At 45.2% G+C, this 23,895-nt stretch overlaps 2 protein-coding genes across 9 annotated transcripts in view; one reads left to right on the forward strand and one right to left on the reverse strand.

Moving 5' to 3' along the window:
• MOG (myelin oligodendrocyte glycoprotein) lies at window positions 1-15,239 on the forward strand. 7 transcript variants are annotated; one of them, XM_005603661.4, is made up of 8 exons: window positions 1-369; window positions 1,607-1,954; window positions 5,810-5,923; window positions 7,239-7,259; window positions 7,600-7,620; window positions 9,022-9,138; window positions 9,436-9,456; window positions 9,895-15,239. In XM_005603661.4, exons 1-8 carry the CDS (start codon window positions 288-290, stop codon window positions 9,906-9,908), a joined length of 738 nt encoding a protein of 245 aa, XP_005603718.2. In that variant the 5' UTR covers window positions 1-287; the 3' UTR covers window positions 9,909-15,239. The 7 variants fall into 7 exon arrangements, with proteins under 7 accessions (XP_005603718.2, XP_070100457.1, XP_070100460.1 ...); XM_070244356.1 differs by having other exon boundaries at window positions 75-369; window positions 9,436-15,239; XM_070244359.1 differs by lacking the exon at window positions 9,022-9,138 and having other exon boundaries at window positions 75-369.
• The window catches only part of ZFP57 (ZFP57 zinc finger protein), a 27,740-nt gene continuing 12,865 nt past the window's right edge, over window positions 9,021-23,895 (reverse strand). For both annotated transcript variants that reach the window (XM_023624583.2, XM_014734292.3), the window contains 3 exons: window positions 13,523-13,649; window positions 12,968-13,072; window positions 9,021-12,183 (listed from right to left, as the gene is read on the reverse strand). In XM_023624583.2, coding sequence (XP_023480351.2) covers window positions 10,907-12,183; window positions 12,968-13,072; window positions 13,523-13,556 — 1,416 coding nt within the window. In that variant the 5' untranslated portion in view covers window positions 13,557-13,649 and the 3' untranslated portion in view covers window positions 9,021-10,906. The remainder of the gene's footprint in view (window positions 12,184-12,967; window positions 13,073-13,522; window positions 13,650-23,895) is intronic.

Consider the following 23,895-nt stretch of genomic DNA (forward strand, 5'->3'; position numbering starts at 1 on the left):
AGTACCAGGCAGCCTCTGCTCCGTAGCTCTGAGGGGGTGGGGAAGGCAAACCCTGGTCATCCCCTCGGGTCTGTAGCCCTTTTGTGTAAGTGCCTGGCAAGGATGACGTGGGGCTGTTCCTCAGAGCACAGCTGCAGCACAGCCACTGGGAAGAGGCAGGGCCCTAGCAGCACTGCCCTCCCACATCCTCCCCTTGGGCTTTTTCAGTGGTAGGGGACATGCAACCCGAGGGCCTCTGCTTGGCCTGATCCTGACGCAGGGGCTCTCTGTCCCCACCGAGAGTGGAGATGGCAAGTTTATTGAGCTCCTCTCTGTCCAGCTGCCTCCCCTCCCTCCTCCTCTTCCTCCAAATGTCTTCCAGCTATGCAGGTAAGATTTATCTTCATTCCTCCCCTGGGGAGACCCTGAGAATAGAAAGGCTAGTTTCCCTCAGCTCACCTCCTTCAATTCATCCTCAAGTTGCCATGCAAGTTATCTTTCTGAAACATAGATGTGCTGACATGGTTCCCCTTCTCATAAACCTTCAGTGTCTCCCTACAGCCTTCAGAATAGAGCCCAAACTCCATAACATGACCTTGACTCAAGGCTGTCCTTGAACTCCTTCTTACCTATCTTTCCAGCTTTGATTTCTCACCCATCAAATGGGGATATAAAGATAACAACCATTTTGGAGTTGCTGTCAGGGCTTATTGAGATGAAGTATATAACGTGCTTAGTAGAACCCATGGTAAATCTTGATAAATGTTTTTTGAATTGTAGCATCTTGTGTTTGACAGTTCTGTCCCACATGATCAGGCACTAATAAATTAGTTTTTATAAAGGAGCCCTGCTCTCATGTGCTGGGGAGAAATAAAAGAAACAGAAGACAGATTGCTAGCCTTGGGGATCCACCTAAGAGAGTAAACCTAGTCCACTCACTCCCTCAGGAAATCTTTGCAGGTCTAATGGAGAAACCAGCCTTATCTTCTAGCAGCTCTGAGTCTGCCTGATGAGACACACCCCACATAGGAAAAAGACTGAAGCATGTACAGGGCAGGGTCCAGGAGCTGTAGGAAGGTTTAAGGTACGGCAGAAAAGAAGAAAGAAATAGAGCCACTTCTAGGGTGGAAGATCTCAGAGGAGAAGAATTTGGGAACAGAGTGGAAACAAGGACAGTGGGCTGAGAAGTGGTGGAGAGGTAGTGGTGGAGGAGTGATGAAAGCAAAATCTCTAAGAAGAGATCAGGGATCAATGTGGCCAAGTCTGAACAGGGAGCCCCATGGGAGAATTAAACTGAAAGATGCTAGACCACATTCCAAGGTGAGACCGAAATGCTGGGCTGAAGAATCAGAGATGGATACAGTTGGCAGACAGGTGAACAGCAACTGTTGAGATGATCACATGCTAAAATGCTTTGTCCAGGACACTCACAGTATCTCTATAAACGGAGACCATTTGTTTTAAGCTTAAGAAGAAAAATTGAGCTCTTCCTTCCCCAGCTCTAGAATTCCATTTAAAAATCAAGTGGCTTCTTCCTTCACTTTTTTGAAGCAGCTCTTCCCATGGCATGCTTGTTTGTCAAGGCTCCTTCTGATGCTCAGTTTCTTTTCTTTGGTGTCTTGGACAGGACAGTTCAGAGTAATAGGACCAGGGCATCCCATCCGGGCTCTGGTGGGGGATGAAGTGGAACTGCCATGTCGCATATCTCCTGGAAAGAATGCTACAGGCATGGAGGTGGGGTGGTACAGGCCCCCCTTCTCTAGGGTGGTTCATCTCTACCGAAATGGCAAGGATCAAGATGGAGAGCAGGCACCTGAATATCGAGGCCGGACAGAGCTGCTGAGAGACACTATTGGTGAAGGAAAGGTGACTCTCAGAATCCGGAATGTAAGGTTCTCAGATGAAGGAGGTTTCACCTGCTTCTTCCGAGACCATTCTTACCAAGAGGAAGCAGCAATGGAATTGAAAGTGGAAGGTGAGTAGAGCTTTATAGTATTAGGCATTCTTTGCTGGGTGCCAAGACCTTTTGAGACTTTAATCATTCTCTCAATTGAGATGAGATACTTCAACCCAAACATCTCACACTAGGGAACTGATTCCATAGAAATACATGCATCAGTACATAGGAATTCATATGCTCATGGATGTCTGTTGTATTGTTATTCAGAGTGGGAAAAAACTGGAATGAAAGTCAACGCTCATAAGTAGGAAAGTGACTGAATAAACATTGTTAGCCATACCATGAATATTATGCAGCTGTTAAAAAAGATAGTTTTAGGGCTATACCAGGTAGCTTGGAGGCATTCCACAAATTATTGTTAAGTGGTAAAAGCAAACTACAGAATGTAGAAAACAAAAACGAAACCTTAGGTTTGTGAATATATATATATATATATATATATATATATTCAATATTGACATAGATATATTACAGAAAAAAAAATGAAAGGATGCCCATAAGAAAATTAGGTTAAGATGGTTCACTCTGGGGGAAGAGGAGAGAGGAGGGAGAATGGGGTGTCATCCAACAAAAAAAAAGGACCGTAATTATCCACATGATCATATTTATGCATTCTTATAAACGTATATGTAATATGCATACTTGTGGGTACATAGAAAAATTAAAGAAAATTTTTTTAAAAAATAAAAGGAAACAAAAGCCAAAACAGAAAAAAATGAGAAATGGAGACAGCAAAATCCAAAATAATAAATTTCTGATAATTTGGTACTACTAGAGGGGAATGAGAGTAATCTGAAACTTAATCTAAGCATCCAAGGGGACTTCTTTCTGTTTTGCTTTAGAGTATCTTTTTGTTTATTTGTTTTAAACAAGGCCATTATTCCTAGTGAGTTAAATTGATCACGTCCTATTACAATGAATCCCTCATTGATGTGTTTGTGGTGTTTTATTAGATGAGAAACATTATGGAAAAATCCATTCCTGGAAAACATAGTCCAAGTGAATAAGCAAGTAAAACAAATGTCTGAATATAATCATAGAAAGAAAAAAGATATTTATAGATTTTACCTTCTATAGATTTTTCCTCCACTCTTCCTTTTTTCAGAGTTTTGTTTTCGGTATGTTTTGCATGACGGATGATTTATTTTTTTGTTTTATCCCAAGATGGTTAAGATGTGGACCAGGTGAAGCGGATGAATGGGGAGCTTTGAGAGTTCACTGCTATTTAGTTGAAGAACACAAATGTCCCGAGGGCCCAGCCTCAGGTCCTTTCCCTTTCCCTCCTCCCCACCTTCAGCTCAAACATCAGACAATCAATCACTTTTGTATCTTGAGGGCAACTGTTGCAGAGCTGGGACCAGAAGGTGGCATTGTATGCAGGATAACAAAGCTCTGTTTCTAGAGAGAGATCGCAGGGACATGAACATAGCCTTGTGTGTCACAGAATGTTCTTCCTACAGCTGTTTTTCTTGGGGGATTTTTACCTGCAAAGAAATCTGACATGAGGACCTCTCCAGTTTGCCGATTTTCATCTTTTCTGTTCAACAACTTCCTAGCTCAACAACTGCCTCTTAGTATACTCGCCACCCCCACCACACCAAAAAAAAAAAAAAAAAAAAGAGGAAGAAGAAACTAAAAGCTTTGCCTCAGGGGAGAAAGTTTTCCCTCTGGGTTGGTTTCCACATTTCAACCCTCTTCCTCCCATCTCACAGTCTGCATGCCTAAGAGGCTAAAAAAGAGTGTTTTACAAGTAAACAAGGGACCATCTGCCCAGCCTGGGGAGCTAGGACAATGAGACAAATTTAGCATTGGAAAGCAGTAACTTTGTTGCTGCAAGTTTCAGTTGTAATCACTTCCCCCTTTTCTCTAGGTTTTTACCTTTCCGACTTTATTTTTTTCTTGTCAGTCTTGTGGTTTTATTACTAGTTGTCTCTAATCCTTTCTTTAAATTTCTCATTACGAAATTTGAAAACATATACAGAAGTAGAGAGACTGTTAGAATGAGCCTCCAAGCACCCATCATCTGTCTGCAACTGGTTATTGACACAGACAGACAACCATTTCACTTGACCCCACTCATTACCACCCTCCCCAACTGAATCTCTGAGGCAAATCCTAGGCAGCGTTATCATTTTATTGCTAAATCCTCAAGAATATATACTGAAATATAAGAACTCTTTTAAAAAGTCATAACCATAATACTTCTATCACATCTTTAAAAATTAACAAAAATTCCTTAATATCACCATTACTTAGTCTGTGTTCAAATTTTCTTGCTTGTTTCATAAATATATTTTTACAATTGGTTTGTTTGAATAAGATCCACACGTTGGTGTTTGCCCTGTAGAGTTTTCCATGGTCTAGATTTTGCTGATTTCATTCCCATGCTGTTAACACAGTGCTCCATACCCTGTATTTCCTGTAAACTGATGAAGATGCCTGATCAGATTCAGATTTGATTTATTTTGTCAAGCATACTTCATAGGTGATGCTATATACTTTGTACGTTTTTCATCAGAGGGCTCATAACGTCTCGCTTTCTCTCTTTTTGTGATTCTAATCCTTTGTGAAAGTATAAAAGGTGTGCAAAAACAGAACTGAAGTGTGTGCTTGCTAAATCACCTTGCTACAGGTAACTTCCAATAAGAATTTGGAAAGTAGAGTTTGCTGCATTTTCTCCCGGGGAACATAATAACAGACAAGAGCCTTAAGTTGCAGCTTGAAAGATTGTATTTATACCCAAGAAACCCTCCTGAGCCAGTTTAATGTTGCTTGCTGTGATACGTAATCCCTAGGCTTATTGGTAATATCTTTATCTAGCCCCTAATCAGAGAACAAGATGAAAACGGCTTGGCGTGCAACATGATATACTGAGATTAGGCAGGTAGAGCTTCAGGGCACTGAGGAATAAGATACTAGAATGGGAACTAGGTGGGAGCTGGAGGGCTGAAAGTCATCCCCTCCCTCATTATCTGTCACACTCCATACCCTCTCACTTACTGAATCCTGTGGATCTTACTTTCTGAAACGATCCAGAATAGGGGTTCTGAACTTTTTTGGTGTCATGCATTCCTTTGGCGGACTGATGAAGTTGATGGACCCCCTTCTCAGAATGTCTTAATTGCGTAAAATAAAACATATTTGTACCAAAATACAGTTATCAAAATATTAAAATAACAAGATATGTGGTTGTCCTGATAATTAGTGTAATTTCAAAATAGTGATGAATATAAGCGATATTTTGAGGTTTCTGCAACAACTCTAATGTGTTACGAAAAATTTGTGGTTTTTATTGATGACAAAGTCAAAGATTCTGTTCATATTATTGTGGTGTGTTGCCTGCAAACATAATCTGAAAGAAATGCTAAATTTCAGTTGAAAGGTTACTGAAAGTATGTATTTTTTTCCTATTTAAGTTCATAGATCCCTTGACCTCCTACACCTCCACCACTGTCCTAGTTTAGGCTCATGCTGTTTTTCACTTTACCTATTACCATGGCCTCTTAACCCAACTCCCTCCCTCCTTCCTCTAGTCCTGCAGTCAGTAAATCGGATCTTGTCACTCCTCAGCTTGGAATCCTTCCATGTACCCCTGTGGCCTTGAGGATCAGATCTTAGACCCTTAGCTGGGTCTCAAAACTCTCCAAGACTGACCCAATATACAACCTTGACTCCCGCCATTCTAAACCACTAGCCATTCCTGGAAACAAACCCACTTTTTCTTCAAGACTAAGCTCAGGTGTCAATTCTGTGTCATCTTCTTTGGACCTTGGTGATATTAGTTCCTTTATTCAACTCAATTTATGAAGCCCCAGGCACTATGCTGGGTGTTGAGGATACAGCACGGCCCATGTGGTCCTTGCCTTTCAGATCCCTTCTACTGGGTCAGTCCTGGAATGCTGGTTCTCATCGCAGTCCTGCCCGTGCTCCTCCTGCAGATCACCGTGGGCCTCGTCTTCCTCTGCCTGCAGCGCAGACTGAGAGGTGCAGACTGGAGGGTGGGCCCCTTGGGATCCTTCCTTGAAATGAGCTGGCCTCTCAGAGCTTGGTCAGCTAATAGTGATTTTTTAGTGACTTCTGGGTTCAGAACTCCATAATGACAAGTTTTACACCTTACCAAATACTTTCATTTAGATAATAGGACCTTGCATTTTCCTATGAGGAAGGGCTGACATAAAATAGCCCCATTTTACAGAGGAGACAACTGAGGCCTGGAGTGGTTCAGATTTACTCAAGCTGACACAGCTTATAAGTGGCAGAGCTCAGGCCTAACCCCCACCTTCTGGCCCCTGTACCATACCTAACAGCTTCATGCAACTGGGAGAGTGTGAGCTTCAGAGCTGAGCAGGTCTACACTATCAGGAGGTTTAAATAAAGATACTGTAAATAAAAGAACCTATCACATGGTAGGTGTTCAAAAATTGTCTTCTCCTTTCCTATTCAACACTGAGGACTTGGGTTCAGCTGTCGATGAAGCTCTTTTGTGCCCAGAGCTTCCATTCTGAGACTTCTCCCCCAACCAGTGTTCTCCTCAAAGCCAAAGCAAGCAGAACCTTCAATTCTTCTCCTTCCCCGTCCCATTCCTAAAAGGATAGAGCAGTGAGGAGAGCTTGGGGTATGTGAGGGGGGATGTTGGTGGGGTCAACCATGGGGGTCTTTTCTCTCCCCTTGAATTCATCCCAGATACTCAGTTACCCACTTCTCCCACATGAAAAAGGCCTTCAGCCCATAGGGCTGAGCAGAAAGAACCTGATTGATGGAGTTAGGCAGCCTGGGTATGAATCCAGCTCAGACACTGACTTGAACTGTCCAAGCCTCAGTTTCCAGTCAGGTAGAGATAACATCCTCCCTCCCACGTTGTAAGGGAGGATTAAGGGGGATGTTATATGCAAAGTGCCTAGTACAGAGCCAGTCACAAAGTAGCTGCTCAACTAAATGTTTAGCTCCTCTCTTTCTCATTTAGCTTGGAAGTGGCTTTAGATTTACAAAGTGACAACCTAGTGGGATGGAGTGGCAACGTGTACTAAGAACCACCAAGAAAAGGAGCAAAGACCAAGCTTGGTTTGGGGCATTGCTGTCTATCCAGGTTCTCCATGTTCTTTATCCCAATATTTAATCCACACAACAGCCAGGGAAAGAGCCTGAACTCTTGGCTCCACATCGAGTGCTCTTCTCATCCTCCTAAGGATGTTCCTGGGCTACAGAGAAAGTCTGCACGATGGCCCAGGGTGCTGGGTGTGAAAGGGGCCCCAACTAGTGCCAGAGCACAAACTAAAAATGTTGCCTTTCTGTCTTTTAGGAAAACTTCGAGCAGAGATAGGTGAGTTCCAGACACCCTCCCTTCGAGATCTCTCCCTTCTGATCTTTTGGCATAACCGAAATGGTCATTTTCTCAGACCATCTCTGCTTCTGTCCCAGTATCTTGTGCTCCCTTCAGGTGGGAAACTCACTATTTAAAACTCTTATAACAAGCCAAGAATTGTAGAGTCTCACTCCTTCCCTGCCTTCGGTCAGGGTAGAAGCAAAATCCTATAGCTTCCCTTCCTTCACCATGTGTCATGACTAGAAATATTTTTAGGTGATTAAATAACAAAGGCTCAGAGGAGAAAAGATCCTCTTTGAGTGCCTCCTAAGTGCCTTTCCATTTGTTCTTCTTTCAGAGAATCTCCACCGGACTTTTGGTAAGTGCTGGGCCACCCTGGCCCTCCTAGGTCAGCTTCGAGTTTCACTGGTTCCAGTCACCTGGGGAAATAAGGACTCTGGCTCCTAATTGGATCCCTCCCTCTCTGCCTCTCTTTTTCTTCCTTTGACTAAGTTATGATCTGCATCTAGGATTGGTAAGATAAAAGATAAAAGATACTTTTACATGCCAGGCACGATACTAACGGCTTTACATATGTTAACACATTCTCTAGGAATTACAAGCACTTTATGCACATTACTGGATGTCCAGTTGGAGAGGTGATACATATACATCAACTAACTGAAGAACAAAGTACATATATGTCATTGATTGAACTCATGTGGTGAATGAGTTTTCATGAGTACAGAATGAGTAACTACACATGACCAATAAGGGAAGGCTTCTTGGAGGAAGACTGAAGACAGCAAGCCCCACTAGAATGTTGGTTTCTCAAGGATATGATCTCTGTCCTTTTGTTCACAGCAGACTGCTCAGTGCCTAAGGACAATGCCTACAACAGAAGGGCAGCCAAATATTTGTTGAATGGATGTTGCAGAGATTATGACGCCATAAGGCAGAGCACAGATGGTCCCTGCTCTGAGCAGCCTTCCTGAACAGCCTCTCCTGAGGCAGTAGGTGACCCTACGCTGCTCCCTTAGCACCTAGCACAACCAAGAACTTCATCCTAACATTTATGACATTGTATCAGTGTGCAGACCACACACACGCGTGTGCACACACACACAGTCTTTGCAACCCAAAGGGGAAGAATAGGATCTTTGTTTTGTAGGATTCAAATAGCAAAGGCTTTAACTCTTTTTGTACCGTGAATCTCTTTGGCAGTCTGGTGAAACCAGATGGATCCCTTCTCAGAATAATGTTTTGAAGTGTACACATAAAATATAACACATAGGATTACAAAGAAAACCATTGTATTGAAATACAGTTACCAAAATATAAACAAATTTGTGATATAGTAACACAAATGTTACTTTAAATAACAAAAACATATTAAATAAAAATGTAGCAGCAGGTCTAATAACTTGCAATTTCAAAATATTGATAACCATAAACAGTATTTTGAGACTTCTGCAACAATTCTAACAGGAATGAAAGCATCTGTGATACCCAATGATGATAAAGTCACAGACACTGCTAATAACTGGTTTGTTGCCTACATTTTTAATGGAAGAAAATCCTAAATTTAGTTAGGTTAGTGAAGATAAAGATATAGTGCTTTTCTCATCCAAGTTAGTTCATGGACTCCCTAGATTCTATCCAGACTCCTTTGGTGTTCTTAGATCCCAGGTTAAGAAATCCAATAACTAATGGAGAAGGGTGAGTGGGACATAAGGTGGAACACATGTTAATCCTGTTTGTTCTGTGGTGAATGATTCAGATCGCCACTTTCTGATGGTGCCCTGCTGGAAGATAACCCTGTTTGTAATTGTGCCGGTTCTCGGACCCCTGGTTGCCTTGATCATCTGCTACAACTGGCTACATCGAAGACTAGCAGGTGCAGTGGCACGGCAGCAACAGGACCACCAAGCAGCATGGGACCAAGTTGACCCTGACTGGGAAACAGAAAGAGGGTGGAACCAGGGCTCAAGATTCAGAGAGCAGAGATTTCCTTCCTCCTGTCCCCATGGCCAACCCTAGGATCCTCAGAGAATCTGTGAAGAGAACCACTTACTGAGATCTGTGGGGTCCCTTAGTGGAAAGGGAAGGGCGGGTCACTGAGAATCTGCACAGGGAGGATGTGGGGAGGAAGCTAGTCGTCTTCCACGAATCACCTATTTCTCTTTGTTTCCAGGGCAATTTCTTGAAGAACTACGTAAGTTCTCTTTTCCTTCTTATAAGCTGAGAACCAAAAACCAGGAAAGCAGTAAGAGGAAGAGGCGGGCTATTGAGGGATCAAAATCATGGAGAGGAGAGGCTGGAGAGCATGGACGAGGGGGGACTCCTGTGAGGTAGAAGTGAAGGTGGCCAACTGTTAGAGACAAGTTTCACAGGTGGCAGGGAGGGAAGCAGGGGCCATTCCTACCTGCTGTCTGATTTGCTCCACCATTACCGCCCCTCTGCAGGAATCCCATTCAAGCTGGCCTCCTTTCCCATTCTTTCCAGCAGCTGCCCTGTGCCTCACCTCTAAGACCAACCACTGAGGCAGGCACAGAGACAAGATGACCCTAGAGGGCTTTTCCTCTCCCTGAGTTAATGGTTTCATGACTGAAACTACTGACAGATTTTTCAAGTTATTTTCTCCTCCTTCTAGGAAACCCCTTCTGAGTGATGTTGCATCTTGGCAGGGGTGGAGAAGAGCCTGGATGGTCCAAGGATTGGTCCTTGGGGATGTCGCATCCATCAAGTTGCACACTCACTGGCCTCTTCACTATGGGGACATTTCAATCTGCACTTCCAGGAATGCTCTGAATTCCAAATAGGATTGATTTCTCTTCTTCTGTTATCTACCTTTTCTTTCTATCCCCCAACTCCTTCCTTCCTTTCCCCCTTTTTGCTACCCACATCTTTCCACTCTTCTCTCCATCTTCCATCTGGAAGCCCTCTCTGGCTTTGGCCAGGCAGGTGCTCTTCTCTCCATCAGAGGACACCTGTGCTGGAGAGTAATCCACACAGGAAGGTCTCTGCCATGAGTTGGAGACCAGGAACCTCTCATTGCAAATTATAGCATGCCAACTTTGCAAATTGTGGTTGTTTCTTCCAAGACCTCAGCCATGATGGGCAGAGCTGAGAGGTGTAGAGGGTTGAACAGAAGGAACAGGAAGAGTCCAAAACATCAGAGAGCTGAGTGAGCTGCAGAGTGAGGACGTGGGAAACCCTAACCAAAACTGGAGATAAGAGAAACCCATAGACTACTTCCCAGAGCCCCATCTCGCCTTGGCAGCCTACCAAGGAGCTCAGGAAGCAAGGGATGAAAACTGGACAGTGCACCTGCTTTAGAATGCCTCCCTTCTACTTGCACATCTTGTATGGATGGGTCCCTCAGACTCTTTCCCTCCTCTCATCTTTTTCTTCCCATGTTCATACCTATCAGAGTATCCACTGTTTTATTCAACAATTACTACTTGACGGTCTACCAAACACAAAGAAACAAGCTAGGTGCTAATTAATAATACGTGTCTCCGTGTGCCACTTCTTGTCCCTTTTCCTTTCTCCCTTTCCTTCATTACCTCATCACCTCTCTTCCTCTACCCCAGCCTCCTTACCCTGGAGGTCAGTCCTCAGGAAAACCAAACACAAAGAAAGACCTCCATCAGAAAGGCCATTTATTTATATTCCAAGCCCTTCACCGCCTCAACACTTTTTCCTCTGCGCACCTTCTCCCGCCCCTCCCTCCCCTCTCCTTGGGGTATGGATCCTAGGAGATCCATTTCCTTCCCTGCCTTGGAGGAGGCATCCTGAAAGGAGCCAAACCACTGACCCAGGATCTCTGAGCATTTATGGGGACTGCCCAGGCACAGCCCCTTGCCTTTGTAGCTCCCCCAATGACCCATAAGGCCCTCCTTCTCCCCAAAGCAGATGTCGCAGATAGGGCAACGGTAGATCTTCTGCTTCCAGTGAGTCTGCTGGTGCCTGACCAGCTCAGAGAATGAGTTGAAGGACTTGCTACAGTGGAAGCAGCGGTTGGGCTGCTCTGTGAGGTGGGCCTTCTGGTGGCTGGAGAGATAGGCTTTCTTGCTAAAAGTCAAGGGGCAATGAGGGCAAGAGAAGACTTTGAATCTTGAAGGCTTTGTTGGATGAGAGTTGGACTTGGTTTCCGGGCAGGGGGCCCTAGAGTTGGCTGCCTGGGTCCTATTCACAGGCCTAGGGGTGGTAATAACTTGTGCCCGAGTTCTCACAGTGACCACCTGGTTCTTGGCTACAGGTGCCTCCTTCTGAGCCTCAGGACCCTTGGTTCTAAATATGGGTCCTTGAGTCCTGGCCACTGGTGCATGGTTCCCAGCTGCAAGGCCCTGGATGGATACCTGGCTCCTGACAATGGGTCCCTGGAATCCAGCTGTGGTACCTGGAATCCTCACAATATGCTTCTGGTTTCCAGCCACTGGCTCCTGGTTTTGGTGTATCTTCTGGTGGCGTTTGAGCTCAGACTGGTCCCGGAAGCTCTTCCCACAGGAGCATGAATGGGGCCGGTAACCCAGATGGACACGGCGATGACGACTCAGTCCAGAAGCATCACAGTAGGTCTTGTCACAGAGTGAGCAACGGAAGGGCTTTTCCCCAAGATGCATGCGTGCGTGGTAGCTGAGGGCCTTGGGGTTCCGAAATGACTTCCCACACTGGCTGCAGTTGTTAGTCTGCTTGGGATTGTGAACAAACTGGTGGCTGCGGAGGTTGGAGCGCTTGCTGAAACACCTGCCACATATGTGGCAGGAAAAGGGTGGCCCAGTTGAAGATGCTGAGAACTCTGGGGTCCTGTCCATGGACCCAGCTAAATCAGAGGATGGGCTTGCCCCTCTGCAAGCAAGGGAGACTTTCCTGTCATCGCTAGTCCCCTCATCTCTCAAACTCTGAGTCTGTTCTTGAAGTTCCTCCTTCTTGCCTTCTGTAGTGAGTGGGGAGGAATAACAAGATTCACCATGAGAATCCCAACACGAGCTCTCCCTTCACTCTAAGCTACATCCTCTCCTTCTGCCTTCACTCTCCTACCCAATATATTCGCCTTCACTCTTGGACTTCATAGGCTAAAGATAAGAATAAACTTCTGGGTTTTCAAATTAAAAGCAAATAAAAATTTAACTGGAACCTTTCAATATCAGAGATCAAAATTTTAACCTACAACCACATTTCTTGAAATCCACTTCCTCTCATTTTCAGTATTGCCCATAGATACCCATAGGTGATCTCATAATATATCATGCAAATTGGGACACTTGAGTGAAAGGAGGTGCTATTAGTAATCAAGCTAGGATGAGAAGTATAAACCAGGACTATCCTGGAAAACCAAGAGGTATGGTCAGCCTGGCCTTAAATTTCTCTCAAGTCCTTATTCTACTCTTCGGAAGAAGTCTCCCCTACTCCAACTCTGCATTAATCTCATCTCCCATCCTTTTCTTTTCTCTTGGGAAGGACTTTTTAATAAAAGGGGTATTGCTGACATAAGCAACCTACATGTAGTTCTCAATCCCTAGAAACTGAAGATATCCACTTGTCCTGAATGGCTTTGATATTCATCTTCTTGAAGCCAAAGGACTCGAGCAGATGATCTCAAGGTCTCTTCCAGCACCAAGTGTGACCAAGCTGGAAGGATTCAGGCTAGGAGAGGATATACAGAGCCCTGATCCTCTTAGGCAGCTTTCCATCCTTCCTTTCTCCTTTGCATTTCTTACCTGAAGGGAGGCCTTTTTCATTTTGGTGACAGAGATCTGCTCTCCACTGTTTCTCTTCTTGTTCAAGCTTGGTAGTCAGATTTGGATTAGACAGAAAGAATCTGGCTGGGGAGTGAGAAAGAGAGAAAGAGTTGAGGTCCCAGTCTTGGCCCCTTTACACCTGATGGGGACAACAGCTACCTTTTTCTGTATCCTTGGTTTAAGAATCACAATCTGGGACACAGACATACGGGGAGGAGAAACCCAAAAGGTTAGCTACCAACAAAGTGCCTGGTACATAATAGAAGTGATTGAGTAAACACTGGCTGAGTGAATAGATAAATTTGCATATTTTGAGAACACTCTTATCATGTTACAAGTGTTATCTTTGCCTTTACGCATACTTTCATTTTTTCTCTTTTTACCCTGTGCTTACTGACCCAGATCTTTCATACCTGGAAGGTATAGAACCAGTGGTCAGTGAGATGAATTGTAAGCTGATCTACTTGCCCAGGGAAACCAGATGCCCCAAGGTCCTAGGACAGAGGACTTCCTGTGGGAAGCCCAGCCTCTTACCCACAGACATCAGGTTTTCGAAGGTCTTTGACATAACATCCTGGTAGAGGACCCTCTGACTGGCATCCAGACATTCCCACTCTTCCCGGGTGAAATTCACTGCCACATCCTCAAAGGTGACCAGCTTCTGGAAGAGCAGTAGAGACTCAGGGAGTCTATATACATCAGAGATAGACATCTAGTCTCAAGATCCAGAAAACTAAGAGAAAAATAAACCATGGAAGTAGGGGAGAAATATGAAAAGACAGGCACAAAGCCAGCAACTGTCATGTATAGAAAGGTAGGAAGGATGGAGAGGAGAGAAGAAAAATGTGGGAGGAAAGGGCAGGGTGTACACCGAATATAAATAGGAAAAGAAGCAAAGGGGAAAAGGCTGCCACTCTGACAAGTTTCAGGACGTTCTCCATGACGGATGCCAGGGTGGTGCGGACCCTGAGAAAGGCCTTGCAGTCCCTTTTCCTAGGTGTTGTTCAGCTTGGAACAGTCCATGATTCCATTTGACCTGTAAACAGGGGAGTGGTCGAAAGAGCTCCTGAAGTCTAGGACCTGGTCCCTCCCTCTCTCTAGCTTGGTCTCCTCACCTTCACCCACGCCTTCTGCCAGCACTCTCTCTTCATATCTTCCTGCAGGACCTCCTCATCCACCTGAGGGAGCAGCTTCTGTACAGGTTCGACAGGCTTCAGATGGCCAAATGCCTTCTCTTTCATGGTATCTCTTTCTAGCTTTATTCACTCCTGGCCTGGTCCCCAAAGCTGACTGGTCTCCCTCCTGAGGCTATCTACCTCCCAGTAACTGAGCAGACGGAAAGGCTTTGCAAAGGCCTCAGGGTTTGATGTCGCTTCCTGTGACAAATGTATTTGCTCCAAGGGGCTGTCTTCCTTTTTTGTTCTGCTGTCAAAAATTCTCCTCTTTCACAACTGAGAACATCTTTGGTTCCCTCAAAGCCTAGGCTACAGAGTTCAGGGCCCCTGGTCCCCTTGGCTCAGCTGCCATTGTCCAGTAATGCCAAGTTGGGGCTACGAAAGCGTCTGCCTTCAGTTTCACCCTGCTTCCAGCCACCGGCTGGTGCCCACCTCTAGGAACCTGAGGTCAGAGAGAAACAAAACATATCAGCAAGGGTGGTTAGGGGGGTGAGGAACAACAGCTTCTTATTTGGTCAGGGGAACCAAGATTTATTCAACCCCCCTTCTGTGCCACTGAATCCTCTCAGCACTGCCCTGTGAGGTAACAATTACTGGCCCCATTTTAACAACCTAAAGTGTAGAGATGCTAAGTAACTTGCTCAGCGATGTTCTCGGTCCACAGCATAAACCCTAGACTCTGTACCACTGAGGACATGATTTCCACTGTCCCAAAGCATTCTCTAGAGCAACAATGGGGTACTCTGGAAAGAAAGCCTGTGCTTGAGGTTACGCTAGCCCAGGATCTGTCAGAAAGCACCTTGCACAAGTCTCTTCATTCTGATCTGGTTTCACTGGAAAATGAGATTAAAAATGTCACTTTCTAAGATCCTGTCTAGGGCCAAAAAACATATGATTCTATAGATTTTTAATACAATCAGATCCGTGTAAAGAATAATAGTGATAACAACCCAACAGCAAACACTTAGTTATCAGAGTTCGCTATGAGTCCAGCACTGGAGTTGCCTGCCCACCAGGCACTCAGTCCACCTCTTCTCTTAAGATGAAATGAAAAGAATAAAAACTTGTTGACCTTTTTTTTCTTTCAGTTTTTTGGATGGGTGGTGGAATTGTAAATACCAGCCAGGAAAAAGGCATTTAACAATGGGGTTGATCAGACCACTAGAAAGGAAGTTGACATGAAAGTTGCATTCCTGGGATCTGAAGTTGATTCCTCCCTTCCTCCCTCCCTCCCTTCCTTTCTTTCAAGACTATTCACAACCATTCTGTGAGGTGTGCACATCTGGATTAGTCTCCCACCCTCCAGCTGATCACACTAAAAGTAACACTTTGAAACAGTCTCAATAATAGTATCCTCCAGGACCTGGCTTTCCTGATCCCAAGCACAAAAGACCCACCTGGTCACTAGTTCTCAAAATGGAACTTGCTGGGTGGTAGGAAGAGGCCCTTGATCTAAATTCTAAACTAACCTTCTGTTTTGGAGAGGGAGCATGACTGTGGAGACTGAATTCCTGGCAGCTGCTGCTTGCCCCGGGTACTTCTACCTCCGATAGTCCTTTCTACAGCCCCAGAGCTCGCTCGGCTAGCTGGCGAATGGGAAGGGGGCTGGGTATAACTCAACAGACTTTTGGCTTGGAGGAGGGGGCCGGTCCCGCCCTTCAAGAACGTAAATCTCTCAGGCAATATGTCGCCATCTTCCAGTCCTCCGAATCCACCCAATCTCTAACTCAAAACCCTTCAGTGGTTTCCCACCGCAATTCTGAGAACGACCAAAATTCCCAACACACCTGCAAGGGCTCGTGGGATCCGCCCTGGCGGTCCCTATCCCTATGCTCCAGCCCACAGTTTTCTGCCCTCCAGCCTACCAAAATGGCCCTCGGGCATTCACCTCTGTCACGCGGCCTTTGGGTCTCTGCTCAGTCCTTCAAGGACCCTTTCCAGCCACCGTCCAGTCCTGCTGACTAGATCGCGGCCCCTGGTGGTGCTGGCCTCGGCCACGGCGCTCACCTTTTCTCACTGCGCGCCCGGCTCCCGCATTCCAGCCTTAAAGCTTCCCGGGCAGGAACGAAGACAGTTTTGCTCACCGTAGCACAGCACAGCAGGCTATGTGCTGAAAGCGGCTTACGTGCTCAAAAATGGTCCCCTTGACGGGGAGCACATTGCTCGACGCCCGTCTGCCCTGAAATTTCATTTCTGGGATCCCGACTTTCTCAACACTTGCTAGGAGCCCCTCCTTGGCGCCGAGGCCCCAAAGGGGCTGGAGTGGTCGGCACACCCGGCCAAACCCTTGACTGATCCAGGTTCCCCGCAGGAGACCAGAGGTTGGAAGCTCCTCCAAGATTAGGGGCGCAATGCTCCGTTCTCCTGCCGAGATCAGGGATGGAGGAACACGGAGTAAAGACCCTCCATTATCCTCGACTACCGCGAGCTCACCTCCCCGCTGCCCTACTCACCCGCCGCGTGCCGAGGACTAGACTTTGGGACTTGGGGTTTCCGGCGGGGGCGGCGGCGATCCGGGTCCAACCCAGCGCACACTTTCCCTGGCAGCGACCCCGCCCAGTCCCGGCCCCGCTGTCCCCCTCTGTTTCCGCTCCCTCGCAGTCCGCAAGCCCACCGCGTACCCTGCCCATCGACCTAGCTAAAGGGGCGGGCTCTCCAAGGTCAGGAGTTCACAATCTAAGAAATCTAAAAGGAAGAGACCCCGCCCAGCCCCACCCCGCGAGCCCCCCCGCCCCACCAGTTGTAAACACTGGGTCCCACCTAGCTCTAGGCTCTTTCCTTATTCCTAATCTTCATTTACCCTCGGAAAAAAGAGGATTAAACTACCTCTGATTAAAACGCACACAACCACCAACCACCATCATTTACAGCCCCATGGAGAAAAATGAGACCTTCACAGGCCCGCCCAGAAAGAGAGGTGGAGGCACAGAGCAGCTTCCAAAAGGGAAGAGCCAGCCCTGATGGTCTAGTGGTTAAAATTCCGCCCTGAGGCTTGGGGGGGCCTGGGTTCTTTCCTGGTTGCCGAACCACACCAGCCGTCTGTCTGTCGGTTGCCATGCTGTGGTGGCAGCTCACACAGAAGAACCAGAAGGACTTACAACTAGGATATACAACCATGCACTGGGGCTTTGGGGAGAGAAATAAGAGAGGAAGATTGGTAACAAATGTCAGCTCAAGGCGAGTCTTTCCCTGCAAAATAAAGAAAAAAAAGAAAGAAAGAAAAGAAAAGGGAAGGCAAAGGGGGAGAGCACACACTGACTGCAGTGCTGACAGATAGCAGACAGAGGTGTGGGAGCAGAGAGGACTGGTCCAGGTCAGTTCCACTTATGTTGGTCACTTCCAAGTTCAACCTTTCTCAGCTGACATTCTTTTCTTCTTCTTTTTTTTTTTTACCACCTAATGAAAATCACTTTTATTTTCTTTCCATTTAATTAGCACTTATCATATTCCATTTTAGATTATGATCATTTTTATATTTCACATTGGCAGCAAGTTTTACAATTTACAAACTACTTGTGTAAACATGGCCTCCATTAAATCCTCAGAAATGCCCTGCCAGGTAGGAATTGTCCTTCTGTCTTTACAGGTGAGCCTGTCTAAGCCCACGTCCCGCTGCGCTGGTTTGCATCCTGTTACAGACCTTTTGTTTTCAAGTCTCTACACTGCTGTCTCAGCTCCATGGTTAGTACTGAGTAGCTGGCAGATACACGTTTCAAATCTCTTAGTGTTCCCAAAGTACCTGGCACAGTGCTCTGCCCCTTTCCAACAGACAACTCATGTCTGTGAGCTGAGGAGGCTCTTGCAGAGTGAGAGCGAGATAGTAGGTGGTGGCAGTGGTGGGAAAAGAAAGAGGCTGAAGCAGTCATGGAGATTACTACCATCTTCTGGCCAACGTGAAAACAGGCTGGGTATGTCAACTATGCTTTCCATTAACCATGAAGAAACTAAACCAGCAGGACCCAGGCAATCAGAGGCTCCTCACCACCTCCCCTGTCCTTGGAATGTACATTCTGCCCACCATTCCCACACTAGAACCTGTTTCAAGGACCTAGCCTTGGGAAAATAAGGTGTTGTTGAGATCATCTGGACTAAATACGTGACTGAACCCAGTTAGCAGTGAACCTCTTTTAAGATTCCAGCAGGCAGGGGCCAGCCCATGGCGCAGAAGTTAAGTTCCCACGTTCCGCTTCAGCAGACAGGGGTTCACTGGTTCAGATCCCGGCTGTTGACATGCACCCCTTGGCAAGCCATGCTGTGGCAGGCCTCCCACATATAAAGTAGAAGAAGATAGACACGGATGTTAGCTCAAGGCCAGTCTTCCTCAGCAAAAAGAGGAGAATTGGCAGCAGATGTTAGCTCAGGGCTAATCTTCCTCAAAAAACAAAAAAAGATTCCAGCAGGTGGATGCAGAGATCTACTCTTCTTGCAGCCACCCAAGACAAGCCTCATATGTTAGTTCCCTTGCCTATTAAAACTGTCACCCACTAATCGGAAGTGGCCTGCCTCTTTCTTTGGTCTCTCTATGCCCTCCATGTACAGGGACTGGTTTCAGATTTCCCCCAGGAATTTCCTGAGATTGCGAACTAACAGATACAAGTCTCTGTGACTGAAGATTGCTGACTGGAGCCTCTGACAAAGGGAGGCAGCCTGTGCTCAGTGGCTCCTGTCAAAACTAAACACCTCACCGACAGAGGCTTCTTGATACTCTGGCTTAACATTCACATTTGGGGTAGGTCAACTTGGACTCAACTTCTAACAAAGTGGGAACAACCCAATAAGCCTTGCTTAGAAATGGTATATTTAAGGATGCTGCTGGCCTGGCCTTAACAGTTCAGCTTTACATGAAAAAGTGGCAGATCTCTCTTCGGGGAAAACTTTATCCTCCATCTGAAGCAAAGCTGCTGGTTCAATGGGGCTCTCAGTCCACAGATACTCCCCTAAATGTCTGGCCATGGCTCACTGTGGTTCAGCTAAGCTGAAAACTAATGCTATCCCTGGCTGATGCAGCCATTCAATCTCAGCGCCAGTTATGCAGAACTAAAAATGGATGCTGTTGCTCTGTGTGGTGGGCAGAATTCAAGGCCATTTTTTCATAGCTCTCACCAATACTTCCCTTGATCAACCTGCCTATAGTTTTACTGACTCTTGGGCTGTGGCCAATGGCCTAGCTATTTGGTCGCTACTTGAAAAACTAGACTGGTTAGACATGTCTCTTGGGAGCTGCAAACTGTGGAAATAAACTATAACTGCTGATCCAACCATCTGGATCACTTAGGTGAATGCCCACGAGAAAAGTCTGTTTGTTCTCCGATGAGACTGACCAGAATCAAGCTGCTGATGGAGCCTGTTTTGCGCAGATTGTTGCCATCACGGCCTGGATCTGTCACCATACCAGACATAGCAAGACATTCACCATCATAGACTGGACACAAAGTAAAGTAAACTTTTGACTACTGCCAAAAGTTGAACTGTTTGTCTTACAGTGAGGGATGCCACATAGCCAGGGGCATTGTCCACACCTGCTCCTTGCAGATGGACTTCATTGGATCTCTGACCCTCTCTCAGGGCTATCAATAGTGCCTCACCACTGTTGACACTTTTTTAGGGTACACTGTTGTTATTCTAGTCCACTCAGCCAGCCATACCATTGTGGCCCTTGAAACTAATCTGTGCCATGTTTTTGGCCTTCCAGACCATTCTTAATCTGACAATGGTGTGCCTTTTATTGCAAAGCCACTTGACAATGGGTTGATAGTCAAGGTATCAATGGATCTTTCATGCTTGCTACCATCATTCATAGGCTGAAACAGCCTTCTCCAAAGTTGACTAAAAATGAGTTTTTACTCTTTCTCCCTCACTTCTTCCTGGTCCACCTACCTCAGTAAGCCAGCTTGGTCACCGAATGCTGCTGTCCCTCAAAAGGATCATCTCCTCTTGGCTACTTCCTGAGTAACAATCAAGATGAAAGGGACGGGAGGCTATATAGACCTATTTTGGAAATTCCTGGATATGATGCTTCTTTTTTTTCCCTAACAGCCTAACAGCAACCGCAGGCTGGCCTGACTGGTACATCCTCTGGGTGGCAACCCAGCCGAAAGAGGGGCCGAAGAGATTCAAACTTAATTCTGACCCAGCTACTTGGATTTTCTTGTTGGATTTACTTGGTTCTAGACTATAACGATAATGACCACTTGATTGAGTACATTGCTCACTAAGTCCCAAGTCCCACAAAGACCAAAGTGGGGGACATAATGGGTCTCTGTTTTATAAAAATGTTGTTGTCCCTCCTTTTGAAACAGGGAAAGATTCTGATTGGTGCCATTTGGTTCACATGCAACCTCTGTAGCCAATCACTGGCCACACTGATGCCAATCACTATAGCCTAGAGAATAGTATACTATGATTGGCTGGGACTTGTGGTGGGGAAAAGCAGTTCTCAAAGAGGAGGAAGGTGGGATTTTGTTTACCAGAAAAAGGAACAAAGGACAAGCAAAACCAGACAAACATGCACACTTACAGACCACACCTTTATATATATAAAATAAAAAGGGGCTGGCCCCGTGGCTGAGTGGTTAATTTCGCACGCTCTGCTTCAGCGGACCAGGGTTTTGTTGGTTCGGATCCTGGCATGGCATCGCTCATCAAGCCATGCTGAGGCAGCATCCCACATGCTACAACTAGAAGGACCCACAACTAAAAATATACAACTATGTACCGAGGGCTTTGGGGAGAAAAAGGAAGAATAAAAAATCTTAAAAGAATATCTGGATATGTTACATGCACATCCCAGAAAATTTGAGAAATCCACTAGCTAAATTTATTATTCCTCTCAACAGAATTTTCTGTCAACATGGAAACTTTAGACAGTTCATTCTCAATTAAGTCAGGATATACTAGTTTCCCTGGAATCAAGATGTATTGATGGAGGCTGGCCCTACGGCTGAGTGGTTAAGTTCGCGCACTCTGCTTCCATGACCCAGGGTTTCGCTGGTTCGGATCCTGGGCATAGACCCAGCACTGTTTATCAAGCCATGCTAAGGCAGGGTCCCACATAGCAGAAGTAGAAGGACCTACAACTAGAATACACAACTATGTACTGAGGGCCTTTGGGGAGAAGAAGGAAAAAGTAAAAGAAGATTGGCAAAAGATGTTAGCCCAGGTACCAATCTTTAAAAAAAAAAAAAAGATGTACTGACAATTAAATGAGAAAATAAACGGTGTTTGACACATGGCAGACAATAAGCTTTATTTTATCCCTCTATATCACTATCCTTCTACTTCCTGCTATGGGGTTATCAACAAAAATATGAGTCATGATAAGTGAGGTACAGTTTATTTACTATTGAATTGACAGTAGGTATCAGGTGGATTTTAGACAGCCTATGCTATCATGGCATTACTGACCTGCTTACTGTCCCCCTTGAGGGATAAAATGTACTTTTATTCAGCCTAATCCTAATTTGTGGTACTAATCCAATGAAAGTCTTTATAATTAGATTTAAAACAACACACCAATCTTATACACCTTACATCCTGAGGCTCAATTTTCAAGCACTTTGACTTTCATAGAGATAATATCAGGCATGCTTTAATGAGTTCAAAGTCTTATCTCATGTGTCTCAGTATTAGGGTTATGGTAGTTATCTGCTTTGTCTTCTGCCCCTGTAACCTGATAATCTCTCTTTCTATTTTGGACTTTCTTAACCCTCAGCTGTTGGCTCAGCTCAGCCTAAGACTGAGATTTGTCTCATTCCTACAGGAATCTTACTCAATAGTTTTATGGCCCAGATTTTTGTTTCTATTCCTATTCTGGTCTTTTATCCTGAGTCCTATAACTGTTCGCTTATCTTGTTCCTTTGGTACACTGCTCCAGTTCCTTAAAAGAGTTCCATTGGTTCCCTGCCTGATTTCCACTTCCTCAGGACTACTGATCTTCCTTGCCCTCGTTTTCTGTGGACTGCATTCCTACCCTTGAATTGTTGATCCCTCTTCCATGCTGCTTTTGTTGCCAAATGCCTGTCAGGTCTTCTGCCTGTTGTTTACACCTTCTTTTTCCATTCCACCCCTAACTGTCCACTGGATGTAGCTGAATGGAGCCCTTTGATGACTCAGTAAAAGAAGGTTTGGTAGGTTGATGGGCACTGAAGCCAGAATGCAGGCAGCTGGTATAGACTTTCTAAGAGACCTGGCTTTGAAGGAGTGCAAAGAAATAGCATCATAGCTTATTTAGATGGGAGGGACTGGAGCATATTTATAGGTCAAAAGAAATGATCCAGTCGAGAGGGAGCAGCTGATTACAGAGGTGAGAGAAAAGAGCTGACAGCATAAGGTTATGAGAAAGCAGAGAGGCAGCCATCTTACACTATGAGAACAGAGGCAGGGGCTGGTCCTGTGGCTGATGGTTAAGTTCGCGCGCTCCGCTTTGGTGGCCCAGTGTTTCACCGGTTCGGATCCTGGGTGCAGACATGGTACCACTCATCAGGCCATGTTGAGCTGGTATCCCATATGCCACAACTAGAAGGACTCACAACTAGAATACACAACTATGTACTGGGGGACTTTGGGAAGAAGAAGGAAAAATAAAAAAAATGTTTTTTTAAAAAATAACAGAGGCAGGGAAGAGTGAGCAGAAAAAGAGAATGAGACGTAAGGAAATATGCAGAAACAAGAGTTGGTAGGAGTACTTACTGCCTTGGTTTCAATCTCCTGTGAAGCCCAATTATGCAAAATATTTTAAGATACTTTCTATTGATTTTCCCTTTTTCTTTGTATTAGCCCAGGCAAGCTTCAAAGGCTTGCAAACAAGAAACTTTGACCATGACGTTCCTGTATTTCAACTCATCAAACTTTTCAACATTATTTTTAAAGAGTAGTCTCTTGACTTAAGTCTAAGAAATTCGAGAGTCCCCAGTACATTTGGAATCCACTAGTCAAGACTTGTTTTTCCTCTATCTCTAAACTGATGATTTTGCCTCCTGCTTCAGAGAAAATCAGAAGCCACATGAAAGAAACTCCTTCCCTCAAAATATATGTTTTTTTCCTTGTACCTTACCTCCTGGGAATTTCTGCTACATTCACACGAAAAACCTTCTGAGGGAAATGATATCAGCTGGGTGTGCTCCTCCAATAACATGTTTTCTGGTTTTCTTAATCTTAAGATATAATTTAACAATCCATTTGATAGTCTGTTAGGCATATTTCATTTTGGATAGAACTTACCATTGTAGAAACATATTCAAATGGAAAATCCCAACGGTTTGCAACTACATTGTTTTTGCACACAACCACCAAGTTTTTGCTTGGGCTAAAGTTACCAAAATATTTGAAAATGCCAATACTCACAAATTATCTAGCAGCTCTCTCTGCTTCTATTTGCTAATAAAACCAGAAACCATTAAGCACATTTATCAAAGATTGCCTCCTCAATATTTAAGTCCACCAGTCTTCCTTGTTCCCCAAACGAAATATTTCATTTAACTGAAATCAAGTTCAAACGATTATAGTTACCTCTAAGGGACAACCTCACAATGACAGCAAGTGGGGCATGTGTGGAAAGGACTGGGTAGGCTTCTCAATCAGCTGCACTTTAGATCCAGGTGGGGCTGGTAATTGTCAGAGATATTTCAGTGTATATCTCTATAGATTTTTTTCTTTTTTGCCATTTTTGGCTCCAACCTGTTTTCTGGTGGCTTCTCCTTTGAACAGTTTTGGCTCAATGAGAGCTGTACTCTC

This window comes from Equus caballus, chromosome 20 (assembly GCF_041296265.1).
Source record: "Equus caballus isolate H_3958 breed thoroughbred chromosome 20, TB-T2T, whole genome shotgun sequence".
Lineage (NCBI taxonomy): Eukaryota > Metazoa > Chordata > Mammalia > Perissodactyla > Equidae > Equus > Equus caballus.